Source organism: Panicum virgatum, chromosome 3N, assembly GCF_016808335.1.
Source record: "Panicum virgatum strain AP13 chromosome 3N, P.virgatum_v5, whole genome shotgun sequence".
In the NCBI taxonomy this organism is placed as follows: Eukaryota; Viridiplantae; Streptophyta; class Magnoliopsida; order Poales; family Poaceae; genus Panicum; species Panicum virgatum.
The window spans coordinates 33,535,196-33,552,544 of NC_053147.1; the positions used below are offsets into that span (position 1 = coordinate 33,535,196).

Genomic DNA, 17,349 nt, shown 5'->3' on the forward strand with positions numbered 1-17,349 from the left:
TGGAACACTGCCTCCCTTACTTGATCTTCCGTGAACTCACTAACGAGCACGTCGTTTTCCTCTTGAGATACTTGTGGAATATCTGAAATTTGATTTTCCATCAATGTAATCTCCGAAACATCTGGAATCCCAAAGAGGTTCTTATAAAACTGAGTAATATGGCTTTTGAGCTGGTCATCTCCAACAACAACACCTTGATCATTTTCAAGTTTATAAATATATTGCTTTCGATTCCCATTTGCCACTAGATGGAAGATTCTTGTATTATTGTCTCCCTCCAGTACAGTTTTCATCTTGGCTCTCTCGTATCATTTTATCTCTTCTTCTCTCAAAAGAAGAACTAATCCCTCTTTAAGAAAATGTTTAAAAATAATTTTCTGATTGGAAAGAGGAACACTCTCCGCCTTCTTATCAAGATTTTCTAAGAGCGCTAAGAGCTTCTTCTTCTCCTTCCTATAAATTCTTGCTGTATGTTTGGCCCAGCCTCTAAGATGTTGTCTAAGCCTACGTAACTTATTCTGCCATCGCTCTAAGGGCGTACGTCCAGTGGTTTCCGATTGCCAAATCTTTGCAACCATATCATAGAAACCATCCCGAATTAATCAGCCTCTTTCAAATTTAAAGTGACGTTGGTCAGTTTGGTGAGTGGATGCCCCGTGTTTAACACCAGCGGGGTATGGTCAGAAATGTCTCTGTCTCTAGGTTCAACTGTTGACAGCGGGAACTTATCCTCCCAATCTGTGCTAGCCAAAACTCTATCAAGTTTCTCAAAAATTGGATTGTCCCCAGGACCTGCCCAAGTATATTGGCGGCCTGACATCACAATTTCTTTGAGATTTAGAGACTCAATCATAGCATTAAACAAATTGGGCCATTTAAAGTCAGACACTCCGGAACTCTTATCCTCTAGTCTTCTCATAATATTAAAATCACCCCCAATTAGATAAGGGAGGGATTCCTTTGAGCAAGTGTTTGCTAGTTTAGATAAAAAAGCTTGTTTGTTTTGATGTTGTGCTGGTCCATAGACCGTATATAATACAAATTTGAAGCCATCATTTTTGCATCTGAGGGTAAATTTAACATAAAAATCACCCTCAACAATGGCTCCAATATCAAAAACATTCAAGTCAACTCCAAGCAAGATGCCCCCAGATCTACCATGTGGCGCCATACTATGCCAAAGAAAATCTCGACCGGCACAAAGGTTTTTTAGAATATGATCCGGGAAGTCATCTCGACTGGTCTCGGAAAGAGCTATGAAATTAATTTGCTCATCCATAACCAAATCTGCCAAAAATCTGTGTTTAGCCAAGTCTTTAAGACCTCTGCTATTCCAAAAGACCCCTTTCATTTTATCACGATTTAGAAGGGGTTTTTGGCTTTTAAGGGATCTTGCCAGTTTTAAGATTTTTGGCAGCGCTAGACTTTTTCTTTTGATGGACAGGAGATAGGTCAATAATGTGATCATACTTCTGGTCCTGCAAGTTCTCATTTAGATCACCACCTACATGGCTGAGAACTGCATCAATTCTGGCATCCCTTTCATCTTCACTTTCGTCTAGTAATTTCTTAGAATTTAAATTACCTTTTTTGTTTTTAGCAGCAACTACCATTTTATCAACCTCTAGATTTTTGATAGCAACAGCAGAAGCTTTCACAACAACATCGCTAGATCCTAGATTGATGCCTACCCTACCAAGGTTTGAAGTAATCTACGAATCAGAATAGGTGGTAAAAGAATTACCTGGAGATTCAAGGTTCCTTTCAGCAGCCATTCGCGCCGTCTTCTCCAAAGTGTGATCATCAGCCTTTGCCTTGGATCGGGAGCTTCTACGAATGTTGTTTTTCTTGCCAACCTCATCCGCTGTCACCTTCACAGCCTAATTTCCACCCTTGGCCTTTGGCCTGGTGGGCAGCTTCACGGATGACACCGGAGGCTCTTGTGGAACACAAGGCACAGCTGGTGCTGCGGCATCAACAGCAACCCCTACAACCTCCCCTGCAGACACAAGATTCGTACCGGCCTGAAGCTCGACGGAGATTAGGGGCGAGGATGAGCCAACCTGCAGCTCGGTGCCTCCAGACGCCTGCGAAGTAGGCGCCAAGAGGGGGTCCTTTCCCCTGGCCCCGCAACCCACTGGCAAATCTAGCGGCAGTAGCCCCGCCTCGGCAACGGAGGGCTGTGCGATCCCAGAGGAAAGGGAGGATGGCGCAGTCGGCGGTACAGGAGCAACCACATCTGACGTCACGTGGACCACCAACTCCGGCCTGGGATAGGCCGTCGCTGCAGTCACCGGCGCCAGCACCTAAGGGCAGTGCACCCTCCAACTCGGCCACCGAAGCTTGATGACTAAAATAACTCTATATTTGCATATTTTATATATTTTGAACTATATTATAAATTTATAGGAAATACGAACATACAACTGGACCAAGAGCATCGGGAAAGACCTGCATGAGAAAATTGAGCAGGAGAAGAGTTAGAAAAGACTCGTCCGTATAGTTGGCTAAATGGGTCGTGTCAGATAGATGGCATGAAAAACGACGTAGTGTAGTGCGTGGGCCGTAACCCCAGCACGCAGTGTTGGCATGGCACGACACGGATAATGGACCGGCACAGGTCTGGTACGGTACCTATCTGATACTAGCCATTAGGTCTGATCTACTAGCCGTTAAATCTGATCTACTAGCCGTTAGCTTTACAAAATTATTGAACTGGGAGCCCACTTAAAGCTCGTCACAGTGGTCGGCGTATATATGCCGCGGGCGACGTCTCTCGCCTCTTCCAAATTCAACCAAACACTCACTCCACTCCCTCACCTCATCCGGCTGCCTCTCGCGCTCACCTCTTGCCTCTCACTCACCTCTCGCCTCTCACGCTCCACCGTCGGCCCGGCACGGCACTACCGCAAGACTTTTTCTCCTTCTAGTCCATCCTCCTCTCCCATCTCCGGTCTCCTTGAATCCGTCCCCAAACCCGAATTTTGAGTGTTTTGAGCCTTTTTGTGGTGGTAGTTCTTGGGCCGACAGTTGTCGGTGTTTAGCCGCCAAGTCTGCTCAGGGATACCCTTAACAGTAGGATTGTAGGCAAGGGATCGACTAGCTCTGGAACTCGATGGTGCAAGGAACACAAGGATTTAAACAGGTTCGGGCCGCGAGGTGCGTAATACCCTACGTCTTGTGTGGTTGTTTGTATTGCCTTAGGTGTTGATGTATTTCGAGGGGGGTCCCTGCCCGCCCTTATATACTCTAGGGGGACATGGTTACATGGAAAGTCCTAGCCGAGTACTGTTGGAGTCCTACTACAACCCGGTCGGGTAGTTTCCTTGTACTGCAGCTAGTTCTGTACCTATTCGGGTTGTTACAAAAGAGATAAGGTACATCCATGTGTTATCCTCTTACTCTAGAACATTCTATGCCTATGAGCAGTCCCGCTGCCCCGGGTCTGACAGCAGTAACACGGCATGCTGACCGTGCCGCCGGCACGACACGGCACAGTTAAGTGTCTATAGTGCAGTGCCTGGGGCGAGTGGCCAGCATGCAGTGCCGGCACGGCACGACACAACTAAAATTTAGTGCCGAGTAGTGTAGTACCGAGTAGTATTAGTGTCGGATCGGGTCAGGCTGCACGTTTGGCCATCTATACTCATCTGATCAGCCTGGTACCATTAGACTTGTCAACCTAGCCCTTTTGGACTCCAAATAGGATTTTCTTCTTGCACGATGAAATCCACGCAATTCCCTATGCTTTGCATTTCTAATATGTTGTTGCACAAAAAAAAAGTTTGAAAACAGTAGAGTTCAATCCATAGGCCCCGTTTGGTTCCCGTTATAGGATTCTAGAATGGGTATTTTAGTGCACGCGGGCTAAATAAAATCTATTTGCAAAATATTTTTAAAAATGAGTGTAATTTTTCGCGACGAATCTAATGATGGTAATTAATTGATAATTATGTACATTGATGCTACAGTAACCATCCTCCAATCGCGTGGTCAAAGACCTCATTAAATTCTTCAGGTTTCTAGTGCGGGGCATCTCAAATTGATTTTATAAACTGATTTTGTTTGACACTGTAATTAGCGATCAAATTATTACTATTCCTAGAATTCTAGGAAAACAAACAAAGTCATAGTTCCATACCTCTCCAAGCCATTGTATTTGGACCTAATTCGATTCCTACGAACAAAGCCCATAAGCAAAGATCCCTTTCTTTCACCCCGTGCTCTACTTTAATTCCCCGCTTTGCCCTTTCCTCACTCTCCACCGGTGGGTCCCACCGTCCACCAACAAAAACCGAACCACTGTTGCCCGAATCTCCCGTGCTTTTCCTACCCATCTCCTCTCCGCCCTCCCTCCTCCGCCTCCCACCACCGCCCATGGGTGACTACCACCGTCCCTACCGGGGCGACCTCCGCTCGCCGCCGTCCTCCGCGCCGGACCCGGCCTTCACGCAGGCCAGCGGCTACTTCTCCTCCTCGGCCTCCCCGCACTCCAACAACGGCTACTTCTCCCCAGCCTTCGCCAAGAACGACGCTTTCCCTGGCGCCGGCCCCGGCGGCGACCGCCGGATCGAGATCTACACCACGGCGCCTCTGCCGCACCTTCCACCTCCGCCGGGACACACGCTGGCGCTGCCCCCGCCGCCTGGGTGGAAGGAGGGGCGCATGGGGGGAGGCGGAGGCGGCGCGGGCAGGAAAGGCGGAGGGGGCGGAGCCAGCATGTGGTGCCTCAGCGACCCGGAGATGAAGCGGCGTCGAAGGGTGGCCAGCTACAAGGCCTACTCGGTGGAGGGCAAGGTGAAGGCGTCGCTGCGGCGGGGGCTCCGGTGGTTCAAGGGCAAGTGCTCCGAGATCTTCCACCACGGATGGTAACCTCTGATAGCTGTCTGGCTGGCTCTCCTTCTTGGACAGTGGCAGGGCCCCCAAGAAAGGAACCAGAGTTCTTGCAATGTTTACGATTTAGTTTTTTTTTCCTCCTTTTTTTGGAAGGTAATGCTCCAGTTGTTGTCTGTCTATCTATCTGTTCGACTACTAATTGGAAATGGATTTGAGATTGTGAGTTTATATCATAAGCTATTCTGCGGCGGATGCAATGCAAAGTTTATGACACTGTTGGTGTTGCGCACACTTTCGTCAGTATGTAGATTCATCTGTCAGTGCTGTTGGGTGGTGGCTATAATGGATAGTAGTGTTGCCTATGTTTGTTACTAATTAAATGAAATAATATGGAATTTGATATTACCACCATGTTTTATTTGTCTTACTTGTTACTGAGCCTGGAGATTGGTTTGTGTTGATAGGAGAGCCAGAAATTTATGACATGTTTTTGGAGATGATCTTTGTCCATCATTTCTATTGCTTATTCTTTGAGTTTGATTTTTGACACACCTTAAGAATCAGTTATAAATTGCTAACTGTACCACATTGTTATCTTCTGGCTTGAATGATGAGTCAGGTGTGTTGTACTAATGGCCGTGCAAGTTGGTGCTCTGCTAGGACGATATCAAGTTTTGATAGAATTTTTTAACAAGTGCGTATTAGGTACATTGATTAACTTAACTCAAAAGGAAAAAAAAGGAAGACATTAATATTTGACATCACCACAGCTTAGTTCAAAATTGTTTTTTTTTAGGACTGGTCACTAACCATCTGTTACAGATATCTAATACGTATTGTCAGTCAGAAGCAGTCATCTTTCACCAGAATATTTTCGCAAATATAGAAAAGCTATCCAGTGGTTGTGGTGAGTGGTGACATCCTGACAACTCTTCCTTTGTGTCATCGCTGAGTTTGGTCTGCGTGTGATATGGTTTAGCTCACTAAACTTCCTTTCATCTGTCCATTTCATTTGAACATAATCCAGCCAGTGATTGGTAGGTTTAAAGAAATGGTCATATCCCACCTTTAGTCCCTATCATATTAACACAATCAAGCTGGTGATTGATAGATTTCTTGGCATCATCACCTTCCATGTGATCATAGCAACCTCTTTTAAATCTTTGCATGATGTCTTGGCACACTTGTGCATTTATCTTTTGATTTGTGCACTTGCATAGGCACTAATGAATTATCTAGCTTGTATGGGTGGAAATTCCTGTATAGTTGTACTCTTAAACTGTCATTGTCGAGCATAAATACATAATAATGTAGCATGTCAAGCCTCAGTTCTTGTCTCGCCCGCTTTACCAGAAACCATGATGAACTTTGCATGTTCAGGCTCCTCTGTTGAAGTCCTTGGCATCGATCTGTAGGTGGGGACGAAATGTCCCTACATGAGTGCTTTTGTTAAATAAGACTGCAGATTTAGCTATTGCTTTCGAGGGACACACATGAGGTACTGATTTAGCTGTTGCCAGGGGAGATGCCAGCCACTCAATATCCCATTTTGTTTCCTTCTTGATGCTGTATGTTTCATACTTCACAGTTGCATGATTGCTTGCTGAATCTTGAGTGAACAGTAGCTCTCATATGCCAGTTGAGAAAACTAGTTCCATGACGGAGTCCTGGAGGAATTGAATTGATGCAGCTGGGACACTGCATCTGTGGTACCAGCAGCGATGTTGAATGGTTGTGTGTGCAGAGCAGGCACGTAGTGTCAGCAGAGGCACTTAAACTCATATGTCATGCTTGCATAATACTCTGGTTACTGAATGGTGGAATGGAATCTTTGACTGCCTGTCGTTTTCTTTGGTCCAGAAGTGGAAGTGAAGGTGAATGCACCTGACATACTACATGATTCATGCATGTGCATGGTTTGTTATGCAAGTCCGTGTGCATACTTATATTGGCGTGGCGTTGTTCGGATCACGCTAAAATTTTAGCGCGCACGTTTCTCGAAAAGAGAATCTCGCATGCATAGTGTATTAAATGAAGTTTATTTGCAAAAAATTTTCAGGAATGGGTGTAATTTTTCGCGATGAATCTAATGACGGCAATTAATCGATGATTTGTTACAGTGATGCTACAGTAATTATTCTCTAATCGCGCGGTGGACGGCCTCATTAGATTCTTCAGGGTCACTAGCACGGGGGTTTTGAAGTTGATTTTGTAAACTGGTTTTGTTTGACACCGTAATTAACGGTCAAATGTTACTATTCCTAACGCAGTCTAGCATGCCAAACAAGGCCATTATTGTAGTTTCCGTATCGATATATGTAAAGGAGAAAAGGAATTATATATAGTATTTATATAACTGTTAATAACGGTGATTTATTTACATTCGAATGAAGGGAACATAAGGATGGGAGTATGTTCGAATCATAGGCATCGAAAATGAGGTGAAAACACAGATGCATTTTCAGACCGAACACTTTTCTTGGTATGGTATCCCTCGACAAACAACACTTTTTTGTACGAGTTCTTCAGGTAAGATCATGACTGTCCGTGGCCTGGTCGTAGTGGTACCAAGCTGCTTTTGTACGTATATAGGTCATTCTTAGACTAAGAAGCACTGGAAGACTGCTAGACGGGCCCAAGGTATTGATACGGTGGTCCAAACAGAAGCTCGTCGTGTTCGGTTTTGCCGCACCCTGGCCATCAACGCGGCCATCTGTCCCTTGTTTTGCCAACTTGCCATTGCTAGGGACCCCTTACGATGGCAGGATACAAGGGGCACCAAACTGTAGCGCAGGGACGGGCTCAGCCTAGCATCGTAGCTTCAGTCTTCAATTCTCCATAATTTTGGAGAAAAGCTTACTATCTGTAGAACAAAACAAAAAAAAGACTAAATTTAAGTGCGACTTTCTAAAAAGTTAACCTTGACCTGGCATATACAAATTTCAACCTAACAAAATCTTCGTATCACCTTTCAACTCTGATAGACTTTGTATAAAGAAAAGATTGCTCATTGGCATTGCCCAAGATTATGGTCAAGGCGGTGTTGGATTGATATGGGCAAATGCATGGTGGTGGCAAAGACATTGCATTGGTTGCACTCCTAAGAGCAGTGTCTTGAAAATTTTACATGGATTATGGGAAGACTGTTTTCCAGGGCGCGATGGTCCCAAGACAAGTTTGTCTTGTTTAGTTCTGGGTCTGTGCCGCCACGACCACAGCTATAGATGGCCAACGGGCCAGCCCGGCCCGGCCCGGCATGACGTCGTGCCGTGCCGTGCCGGTCCTCATCGTGCCACCACCGTGCCGCCGTGCCGGCCGTGCCGTGCCGCCGGCGTGCTCGTGCCTGGCCGTCGGCCCAAGGCACAACCTGTGGGCCGTCGGGCCGGCCCGAAAGCACGGCGTGCCGCCGCCGTGCCGAGCTCCGAAGTCGCCGGCGGATCCGCCCAGGGAGAGCAAGAGGCGGGGAGGGAGGCAGGGAGAGTAGGAGGAACAGCATCCGCGGCGGCTCCTTCGCACCGCCTCCAGCGTCCGCGGCGGCTCCTTCGCACCGCCTCCAACGTCCGCGGCGGCTTCAGCGGCGAGTCCGGCGACGGTGTTGGCGCGGACCGCGCGGTGGCGGAAGCCGGAAGGGGAGGACCGGATGAGGGAGCGGAAGGGGGCGGACGGGCGCGGTAGGAGGCGGTGGAAGCGGTGGAAGGGGAGGACCGGAGGAGGGAGAGGAAGGGGGCGGCCGGGCGCGGTAGGAGGAGGCAGTGGAAGCGGCAGAAGGGGAGGACCGGAGGAGGGAGAGCCGGAGAGGAAGGGGGCGGTCGGGCGCGGTAGGAGGACTGGAGGAGGCGGTGGAGGCGAGGCGAGGTGGTGGGCTGGGCCGGCGGGGGAAGGGGAGAGCCACTGGATCGGGCCGTGCTCGTGCCGGCCCACGTGCTTAGGGTGTGGCCCAGGCACAGCCTGCTTCCCCGGGCCGTGCCAGCCCGTGCCCGTAGGTCACAGGGCCGAGCCGTGCTTGGGCCGGGCAAAAAAAACGGGCCTCGGGCCGGGCTAACGGGCTCGGGCTGCATGGCCATATATAACCACGGCGAGCTGGTGGATTCTCCACTGCTGAATGCCTGAACCCTCCATTCCTTTGGGTTGGTGCCTTACGGCAACGGAGACCTTTGCCAATCTGCCGACGGGCGACGTCTCCCAGGCAACTAGGGGAACCAACAAGCTCATACGGAGGCCAGGGCAGAAAAGTAACCCCAGAGCCAACAGCAAGCCACCACCACACCTCTCTTCTAACATTTATTTTTTGTACTAAATACTCTGAAAGGGAATATCGCTAGTGTCTTATATATATGAACCACACAAACATGTTTTTGCAGGGATTTTGTAAGAAATTATAGCGAGGATGTCTGCTAGGATGCATCAATCCACCACACATTTTCAGGGCAAAGTCGTCTCTGGTGGTTGAGACCAAGCTGCTATCCGCGGTGGATAAAGCTGAAGATACTCACATGAATATTGTGGAAAGCAACCCAACGCCCGGTTTCCCATCTACCGAAGGTGTATTGTGGAGTGCTGATTGAGACCATGTCTTCCAGACTTGGCGTATCTCATATACTCCTAGGTTTCCTCCTCTGAAAGAGATAGTTGCTTTCGTCTCCTCCAGCTCTGAAGTCTGAAGGCGTATCAGTCACCTAATCCAACGCCTGTCACAAATAAAATTGTTGATGTTCTTGTACTGATCATACTTTAATAACGACATCGATGATACCGAGTTGAATGAAATCAAGGAGTTCATTTACTGACAAAAAAGTGACAAGATTTAGTGACAAAAATCACAGGGAGCTACTACATATTTAAGTATAACCAAGTGACAAAAATATGAAGCGACAACAACTTCACTCATAGCTCATCAGTCCATTATACTGACAGAAAGAATGGACATGATAAAGTTATCTGATCATTCTGACTTTTCACATTATTGGAATTGCTGAATAATCAAGTCGATCTTGATGGATAATTAGTCGACATTTTGCTGTCTAGATCCCAGAAACTGGCATTAATTACATAATCCCCAGCTGTGATCATATTAATCGTTCCATTATATGATGCGGTTAGGTGCACTCTCTGTTCCTTGAAGAACAATATAATGCAACAAAAGTTTCACATCAGTGGACAATCAGTCACTCAATCCCTCTAATCCCCTCCTAACTAACTTGAGTATTATTCAAGTGTCACTAGACGAAAAGAATCTTCAGAAAAAATTATCAGAAAATTATAGAGTAGCAATTTTTTTTTGAAAGAAGTAGACTAGCAATTACCACGATGCTTTTGCTTCAACCAAACACGCATAACAATCATATTCTGTCTGACATGGCCTACAAGTCCATCTGATGGCCATTTATAACGTCCCTGTGGAACGGAATTATGCGATGGTTGCAGCTGTTTCCAGTTCCTTGGCTTGGAATCCAAGAAAAACAATGTTTATTAGTGTTACCATCTTGTTAATCACCAACTACACTCAACAAGCATTTTGGTGTGATCTACTGGAAATGTATAATGGACTTTTAGATTCTTGATTTTTTTTTTAATGCGATGAATCCTTTGCATTTGCATTTGGATGGATGCGATGAATCCACTACTTCTCTTATACATGAAGGTAAAAAAAATGTCTGAAGATTACTTCATTCCGTTTTCCGCAGAATAACTAAACTGATGAAAAATAAATTGTCCTGAGAAGTCCTGCGTTGGTTGTTCAGATTTGATTTAACTACTACATCACGCAGACATGCATGCAAGCTAGTAGCCTATTAGTACATAGGTAAAGATGCAGAAGGATTACTGATAAAACAGGCCAACATATTCGATTTGTTGCCAACATGTTCGATTTGATAAAACAGGCCAAAATATTTTCCTTTAAAACTGTGCTCAAATGTTCCTAAGCTGCCAATGGTCAGGATCTGACACTTCCGGACACTGATCACAATCCAACTCACATACCTCCAGGGCAAGCCGTCCTGCACGAACCGTTTGTTTGTTTGTTTGTTTTCGGGCCATTCTAAATTTCATATCACTCTCTTCAGACAGCGACAGCAGAACGTGTTAAGATTTAAGAACACCATGCTGGCAACTAATCCAGCCCTCTATATTGCCCAACCAGAATCTCTGCCACAAACACCACGCTCAAGTTTGAAAGCAAAGAGATCACCGATCGATCAGCGATGAAGGCGCCACTGAGCTCCTCGTCCTCCACCTCCTCGTTCTGCTCATCGATCGCAAAGAAGGCGCGCTTTTCGCCGCTGCTACTCGCATTGGCACTCTTCCTACTTTGCTTCTCCTTCCTCTACGGCGAGGACCTCAAGGAGCTCCTCGGCCGGCAAGCGCAAGTAGCATCACAGCTCGTCGTCAACAGCAGCAGCAGGAACAATGGTGGCGATGAGCATCCGGCAGCGCCACCACCCGGTAAGCATCAAAACTTCCAGAACAGCTCCCAATCGGCAATCGCCGGCCAAGAGTTAGTGCTAACAGAGCTGGCGTGACGTCACATGATCAGAGGCGGCCGAGGGGAAGACGAAGACGAAGAGGAAGTGGCAGGGGCGTCTGGCGTTCGCGCTGAACGACGACGACGAGGACGAGGAGTGCGACGTGTTCTCCGGGCGCTGGGTGCGCGACGACGCGTCGCGCTACCCGCTGTACCGGGAGGAGGACTGCCCCTACATCCACCCGCAGCTGACCTGCCAGGCGCACGGGCGGCCGGACGCCGCGTACCAGCGGTGGCGCTGGCAGCCGCACGGCTGCGCGCTGCCGGCGTTCGACGCCGCCCGGGTGCTGGAGGCGCTGCGCGGCAAGCGGATGCTGTTCGTGGGCGACTCCCTGGGCCGCGGGCAGTTCGCGTCCATGGTGTGCCTGCTCCACTCCGCCATCCCGGGCGGCGGCGGCTCGTCGCTCCGGATGTCGCCGGACCAGCAGCACACGGTGTTCGCCGCCGGCGGGGGCTACAACGCGACGGTGGAGTTCTACTGGGCGCCGTTCCTGCTCGAGTCCAACTCGGACGACGCCGCCGCGCACCGGATCTCCGAGCGCATGGTGCGGCGCGGCTCCATCGACTACCACGGCCGCCACTGGAGGGGCGCCGACGTCGTCGTCTTCAACACCTACCTCTGGTGGTGCACCGGCCTGCGCTTCAGGATCTTGTACGCGCTTGCTTTGCTTCCATTGAATTGCTCAGCGTACACGTATGCAATGCTTCCATTGATGAATTCCATTGAAGGAACGGGCCGTGGGAGAGCGCCGGGACGGAGGGGGCGGTGAGCTGGGTGTCGACGGAGGAGGCGTACGGGATGGCGTTCCGGGACATGCTGCAGTGGGTCAGGGACAACATGGACCTGAACACCACCAGGGTCTTCTTCACCAGCATGTCGCCCACGCACCAGAAGTAAGAACCGATCGATCGATGAACAGAACACACATGCACGGCTGATGCTCACACAGGTAGAACGAACGAACGAACGTGCAGGAGCCAGGACTGGGGCGACGCGGCGGGAGGCAACTGCTACAACGAGACGGCGATGATCTCGGAGGCCGGGTACTGGGGCTCGGACGGGCGGCGGAGCGTGATGCGGGTGATCCGGGAGATCCTGGACGGCGACGGCGCCGACGTGCCGCTGACCTTCCTCAACGTGACGCAGCTGTCCATGTACCGCAAGGACGCGCACACCTCCATCTACAAGCGGCAGTGGAGCCAGCCCACGGCGGAGCAGCTGGCGGACCCCAAGACGTACGCCGACTGCGTCCACTGGTGCCTCCCGGGCCTCCAGGATACGTGGAACGAGCTCCTCTACTCCAAGCTCTTCTACCCTTGATCGCCGTCATGAAGTTACTATTGTCGTGTCAGCCTGTTGTAATTGAGTAAATGGCCCACCATTACAGCTCGATCAGCATAAGAAGAAGGGAGGAGCAGCACCAAGAGATAATAGCTAGGTTAGCTTTAGGAACCGTTTATTTTGCAAAAAAGTTTACACAGTACTCGTCACATCGAATTTTCGGACATATACATGAAGTATTAAATGCAATAGTAAAATAACTAATTGGACACTATTTGTCAAGTAACAACGAAATATGCTACGGTGCCAAAACCCAAATTTTTTCACCAACTAAACACACCCTTAATTTGGTGGTAAACACTGACTGTCGTTTTTGTCTATATATGATACGGGTACTGAGATGTTACAACAAAGAAGCTAGCTGGAGACCGGTGTCATTTTGCCAATCGCCCGGATATGTACAATAGTTAGACAACAGCCGTGTCGCCCCGCGTCAGTTAGACAACAGTTTAGGAGGCCAGTTGCCCCCCCCCCACCACCCCTCCCCCCGCGTCGGCACCGCCGCCGCCACCACAGTCCCTTCCTCCCTACCCCCACCGCCGAAGCTGGTCGCCGGAAGCACGCGTGGCTCGCGAGGACGGCAGCGGGGGCGTGGTCGCTCCGGGAGACAAAGGGGGCCGCATTGGGCGGGCGGCGACGGCACCGGCGAGGCCAGATCCTGGCCTTCCGCGGTCGGATCCGGTGGCCCTCGTGGTGGATCTGCGCCGGAATGCAGCATTAGTGCGTGTGCGGGCGGGCGCTCGATTGGCGGGCGGCACCTTAGCCCGCGGAGGAGTTGACGGGTGCGTGTGGGCGGCGGGAGGTGAGCTCGCGGTGGTGCCGACGTGCACACGCGCGCAAGGGGGCATAGGCACGCGCAGGCCGTGTCGCCAGTGCGTTCAGGCGTGCATGCGGGAGGCAGTCGTGCACGGGAGGCGCATGGGGCAGCGTCAGGGGGGGTCATGGGCTACTCGTCCGGTGGGATGGCAGTCGACACAATTGGGTGGTTGCCATGTGCAGCTGGCGCGTCGATGCCTTTTCGGAGGCGCAGGGCGCGACTTTTGACGACTGTCTGGCTGGCGAGTGGGTCTTCGGGGCCTGGCGTTTGTGCGAAAGGGGAAGGGGAGGTATCTTTGGGCGAAAGCCTTGATGACGGCGACGCCCGCCGATTCCCCGTTAGGGGCGTCATGCTTCCTCCCATCTCCTGTCTTCCTTTAGGGGTGAAAACTCTGTCCTTTCTTGGACGTGCGATGGCAGCGTTTTCAGCGTCGTACTCTTCCTGAAGGCGTCGCACCTGGATGTCGTCATGGCCCCGATGATTGTTGTCTTCGGTGTTCGCCCTTCATCTTTTGGCGGCCCCTGGCGTGCAGGGACTCATCCTGAAATGTGAAGTTGGAGCTGTTGATGTTAAATAATAGAGTTTGTTGTTATCTACTATCTCAGTCTACTGCTCACGTGCTCCCATACAAAATAATATCAATTAGAGTACGTATTAAATATCATATAGATAGCTAAACAGACAACAGTTGCCTAAACTATTGTAAAACTATCCGTGTATGTTAAATAATAGACAACAACTACCTAAACTATTACTCCCTCTATTCACTTTTGATAGCTATATTTCACTTTGACACAATGACCAAGAAAAATAACCTTACTTATCATATAATAAATGCAACACGGACTTTTTTGTTGGTCCTCCAATGCTTTTAACTGGAAACTCCTCGTTATTAGTGCTATTTATTGCCACATCCCATGCCAATAGCAAATATAACTATCATTTATGAACATTTGAGTTTTTGAAATATATCTATCAAAAGTGAATGGGGGGAGTACTATTGTGCATGCCCTAACTTCACCTGGCCACACTTGTCCCTCGGTCAAGTCTCAACTCGTCTTTCACCACCATTTGGATCATCGGTCCAAGCATATAGTGTGCAAAACATTGCACATGCATAAATATATTGTCAATGCAATGAATTGACAAACCACTACCGGACTGGCGCACTTTTGCCGAGTGCGGCAAACCGGACACGGCAAAAAAAATATAACGGCGAAGCCATCTTTGCCGAGCCTTTGCCGTGAGACGAAAGGCACTCGGCGAAATTTTTGGATCGGACCAGAAAAACGGCGTTTAAAATAGAAAAAATATTTTATCCCGGGAACCACACCAAGTCCCGGTATTATTTCGCGCCGCTACGCGGTTGCCGTGATTCGAACTCGTGATCTCTTGCTTCGCGCGTAGCATCCTCTACCACTCCACCCCTCCATAGTGATTCGAACCCGTGACCTCTTGCTTCGCGCGTAGCATCCTCTACCACTCCACCCCTCCATGAGCTGTGTGATTCTGTTTTGATTCTCTACATATTTCGCACCGCTACGCAGTTGCCGTGATTCGAACTCGTTACCTCTTGCTTCGTACGTAGCCTCCTCTATCACTCCACCCCTCCATCACCTGCGTCTAGATTCCGTTTTGATTCTCTACATATTATACTAACTCGAGATTACATTGTTTGTTTGAGGCCCTAACAAATTCAAATAAAAAAATTGAACTACAAATTTTTATAACTTTTCGAGATCTACAACTTTTATGTTGTAAATTTTTTGATCCGAGGTTGTTTGCAAAATTTGAATTTCAAATTTGAGAAATTCAAACACATATTCAAAATCCTAAATGAATTCAAATAAAAAAGTTGTGAACTACAAAATTTCTTAACTTTCTGAGATCTACAACTTTGATGTTGTGAGTTTCTTCATCCGATGTCATTTGAAACACTCCAAAACTTCAATTCAAAATTTATCCGAGAGGCTTTGCCGAGTGTATCATTACGGCACTCGGCAAAGAGAGACTTCACTAGTGCCAAATAAAATACACTCGGCAAAGAAATTAAGTAAAAAAAATAAAAATACCAAATTGACCAAAAAATTACCAAAATTTCACATTAAGCAATTTATGTTGTCAATTGCCTATACAAAAAATTTTGAACTCAAACAACAATTTGACTTCAAATTTTATCGGATCCTTCTCAACTCTATGATTTTTTTCGGAGATGTTTCGGTTTGTAAGCAACGTATGTGACAAAGTGTGTGAAACCTCCTCAATTTTTTCCCACAACCTATACATATGATATTATAACATCCTGCCAAATATCATAATTTTAGATTTTATTTGCTATTTTTAAAATTTTTAAAAAATTCAAGAATGAGTTGTTTGCCGAGTGCCCACCCCTTGGCACTCGGCAAACACCTCTTTTTCGAGTGCCATCCTCTAGGCACTCGGCAAGCAACTTTATTTGCCGAGTGTTTTTTTCTTAATACTTGACAAATAGATTGTTTGCAGAGTGCCTCAAGGATAGCACTCGGCTTGGCACTCGGCAAACTACAGTTTTCCCACAGTGAACGTAGTGAAACGAGCGGAGTATAGTAGTATAATATTAGATCGAAAACCTGTAAATAAAAAAATATTAAAAGATGTGTGCTACAGATCGGATTATATTGGTGTGCAAAAAGACGAGCAAATAAAAAAACGAACAAGAAAGAAGGTCAAAGCATCATACAAACAAACACGATCTAACTCCCTGGCAGGTGTGGCAGTAGTACAAACTGAAACTAGAGTTTGAGGAGCAGCGCCGCAGAGGCGACGAGCACCGGCACCGTCGTCGGCAGGAGCCCGCGGTGCTCTGCCAGCCTGCCGGCGCCCCCGTACCCGTAGCAGTGCTCCTCGCCCTCGCCCTTGCCGTACCCGGCGCCCTGCTCGTACGGCTGCTGGCCCTCCTCCTCGCCGTAGAACCTGCCGCCGGCGGCCGGCTTCTGCTGCGCGTGGTCGCGGGGCTTGTGGTAGTAGTACTCGTCGGCGCCGCCGACGCAGTCCTTGCGCTCGCGGATCTCAAAGGTTCCTGCGCTCGACGGAATAATGGAGATTGGAGAGAGCGTGGTCAGCAGCCGGCCGGGTGTGCGGGAGCAGGAGCGACAGCGACGAGCGTGCCCACCTCTGTCGGGGCCGTAGCCGCAGCCGGTGCCCAGCGCCTGCCTCACCGCCAGCACCGACGCGCCGTTGGAGAACCGGAAGCTCTCGGCGGCCACCTCCTCCACGCACTGCAGCGCCAGCTTCGTCTCCTCCAGGCAGGGCCCGCCGCAGTACTCGTCGACCTCGTCCCTCTGCACGTGGAACGCGCCCTCCGCGTTCAGCCTCAGCTCCGCCGCGCACTGCCCGTAGATCTGCCAACGCATCGCCGTGCAAGAAAATTCATTTCTCTGTCGCTGTTTAGCGTCGAGCTCAGCTCAGGCGCTGATGCATGTCTTACATTGGGGTCGTCGAAGCAGTGGCACGCTCTCTCGAACAATTCCATGGCCTCTTTGCCTGCAAAGATAGATGGAGAGAAGAGGTTTCATCAGACCTTCTTCAGATTTCCAGGGGTGTGGTGTGTTTCAGACTTTTACATCAGTATCCAGGAAAATTTTCAGACAATGAAATGTATAACTGAAACAGAAAACTACGATTAGATCTACTCACTGGAGGAGCAGCAGGGCATCAACATGCAAATGGCAAAGGCTAGTGAGGCTAATAGCAGGCTAGCTCTTCTTTGAGAGGCCATTGCTCTGACAGGAGGCTGATGATGAGCTGATGAGGAGAGCTAATAATTTGTTAGGCTTGCTAATGCCTCTGAAT

The 17,349-nt window shown here is 48.9% G+C and overlaps 3 protein-coding genes across 3 annotated transcripts; 2 read left to right on the forward strand and 1 right to left on the reverse strand.

Annotated features, from left to right (window-relative positions):
• Nucleotides 1-4,281: 4,281 nt before the first annotated feature.
• Nucleotides 4,282-5,241, forward strand: LOC120665769. Its single transcript, XM_039945441.1, has one exon. It carries the CDS (start codon nt 4,378-4,380, stop codon nt 4,870-4,872), a length of 495 nt encoding a protein of 164 aa, XP_039801375.1. The 5' UTR covers nt 4,282-4,377; the 3' UTR covers nt 4,873-5,241.
• A 5,739-nt stretch (nt 5,242-10,980) lies between these two features.
• LOC120665770 (protein trichome birefringence-like 33) lies at nt 10,981-12,905 on the forward strand. Its single transcript, XM_039945442.1, has 4 exons — nt 10,981-11,280; nt 11,372-12,011; nt 12,089-12,253; nt 12,335-12,905. Exons 1-4 carry the CDS (start codon nt 11,040-11,042, stop codon nt 12,678-12,680), a joined length of 1,392 nt encoding a protein of 463 aa, XP_039801376.1. The 5' UTR covers nt 10,981-11,039; the 3' UTR covers nt 12,681-12,905.
• A 3,209-nt stretch (nt 12,906-16,114) lies between these two features.
• LOC120668120 lies at nt 16,115-17,333 on the reverse strand. The gene is made up of 4 exons (XM_039948051.1): nt 17,194-17,333; nt 16,985-17,040; nt 16,670-16,898; nt 16,115-16,576 (listed from the first exon to the last, which is right to left on the reverse strand). Exons 1-4 carry the CDS (start codon nt 17,273-17,275, stop codon nt 16,290-16,292), a joined length of 654 nt encoding a protein of 217 aa, XP_039803985.1. The 5' UTR covers nt 17,276-17,333; the 3' UTR covers nt 16,115-16,289.
• Nucleotides 17,334-17,349: the final 16 nt, after the last annotated feature.

Excerpts from the sequence above, each read along its gene's own strand:
- LOC120665769 (XM_039945441.1), top strand. The coding sequence starts at position 4,378 with ATGGGTGACTACCACCGTCCCTACCGGGGCGACCTCCGCTCGCCGCCG.
- LOC120665770 (XM_039945442.1), top strand. The coding sequence starts at position 11,040 with ATGAAGGCGCCACTGAGCTCCTCGTCCTCCACCTCCTCGTTCTGCTCA. Across the intron at positions 12,012-12,088 it reads GGCCTGCGCTTCAGGATCTT|GAACGGGCCGTGGGAGAGCG; the intron begins GTACGCGCTTGC and ends ATTCCATTGAAG. Across the intron at positions 12,254-12,334 it reads ATGTCGCCCACGCACCAGAA|GAGCCAGGACTGGGGCGACG; the intron begins GTAAGAACCGAT and ends ACGAACGTGCAG.
- LOC120668120 (XM_039948051.1), bottom strand. The coding sequence starts at position 17,275 with ATGGCCTCTCAAAGAAGAGCTAGCCTGCTATTAGCCTCACTAGCCTTT. Across the intron at positions 16,899-16,984 it reads ACTGCTTCGACGACCCCAAT|ATCTACGGGCAGTGCGCGGC; the intron begins GTAAGACATGCA and ends ATGCGTTGGCAG. Across the intron at positions 16,577-16,669 it reads CGGCTACGGCCCCGACAGAG|GAACCTTTGAGATCCGCGAG; the intron begins GTGGGCACGCTC and ends CGTCGAGCGCAG.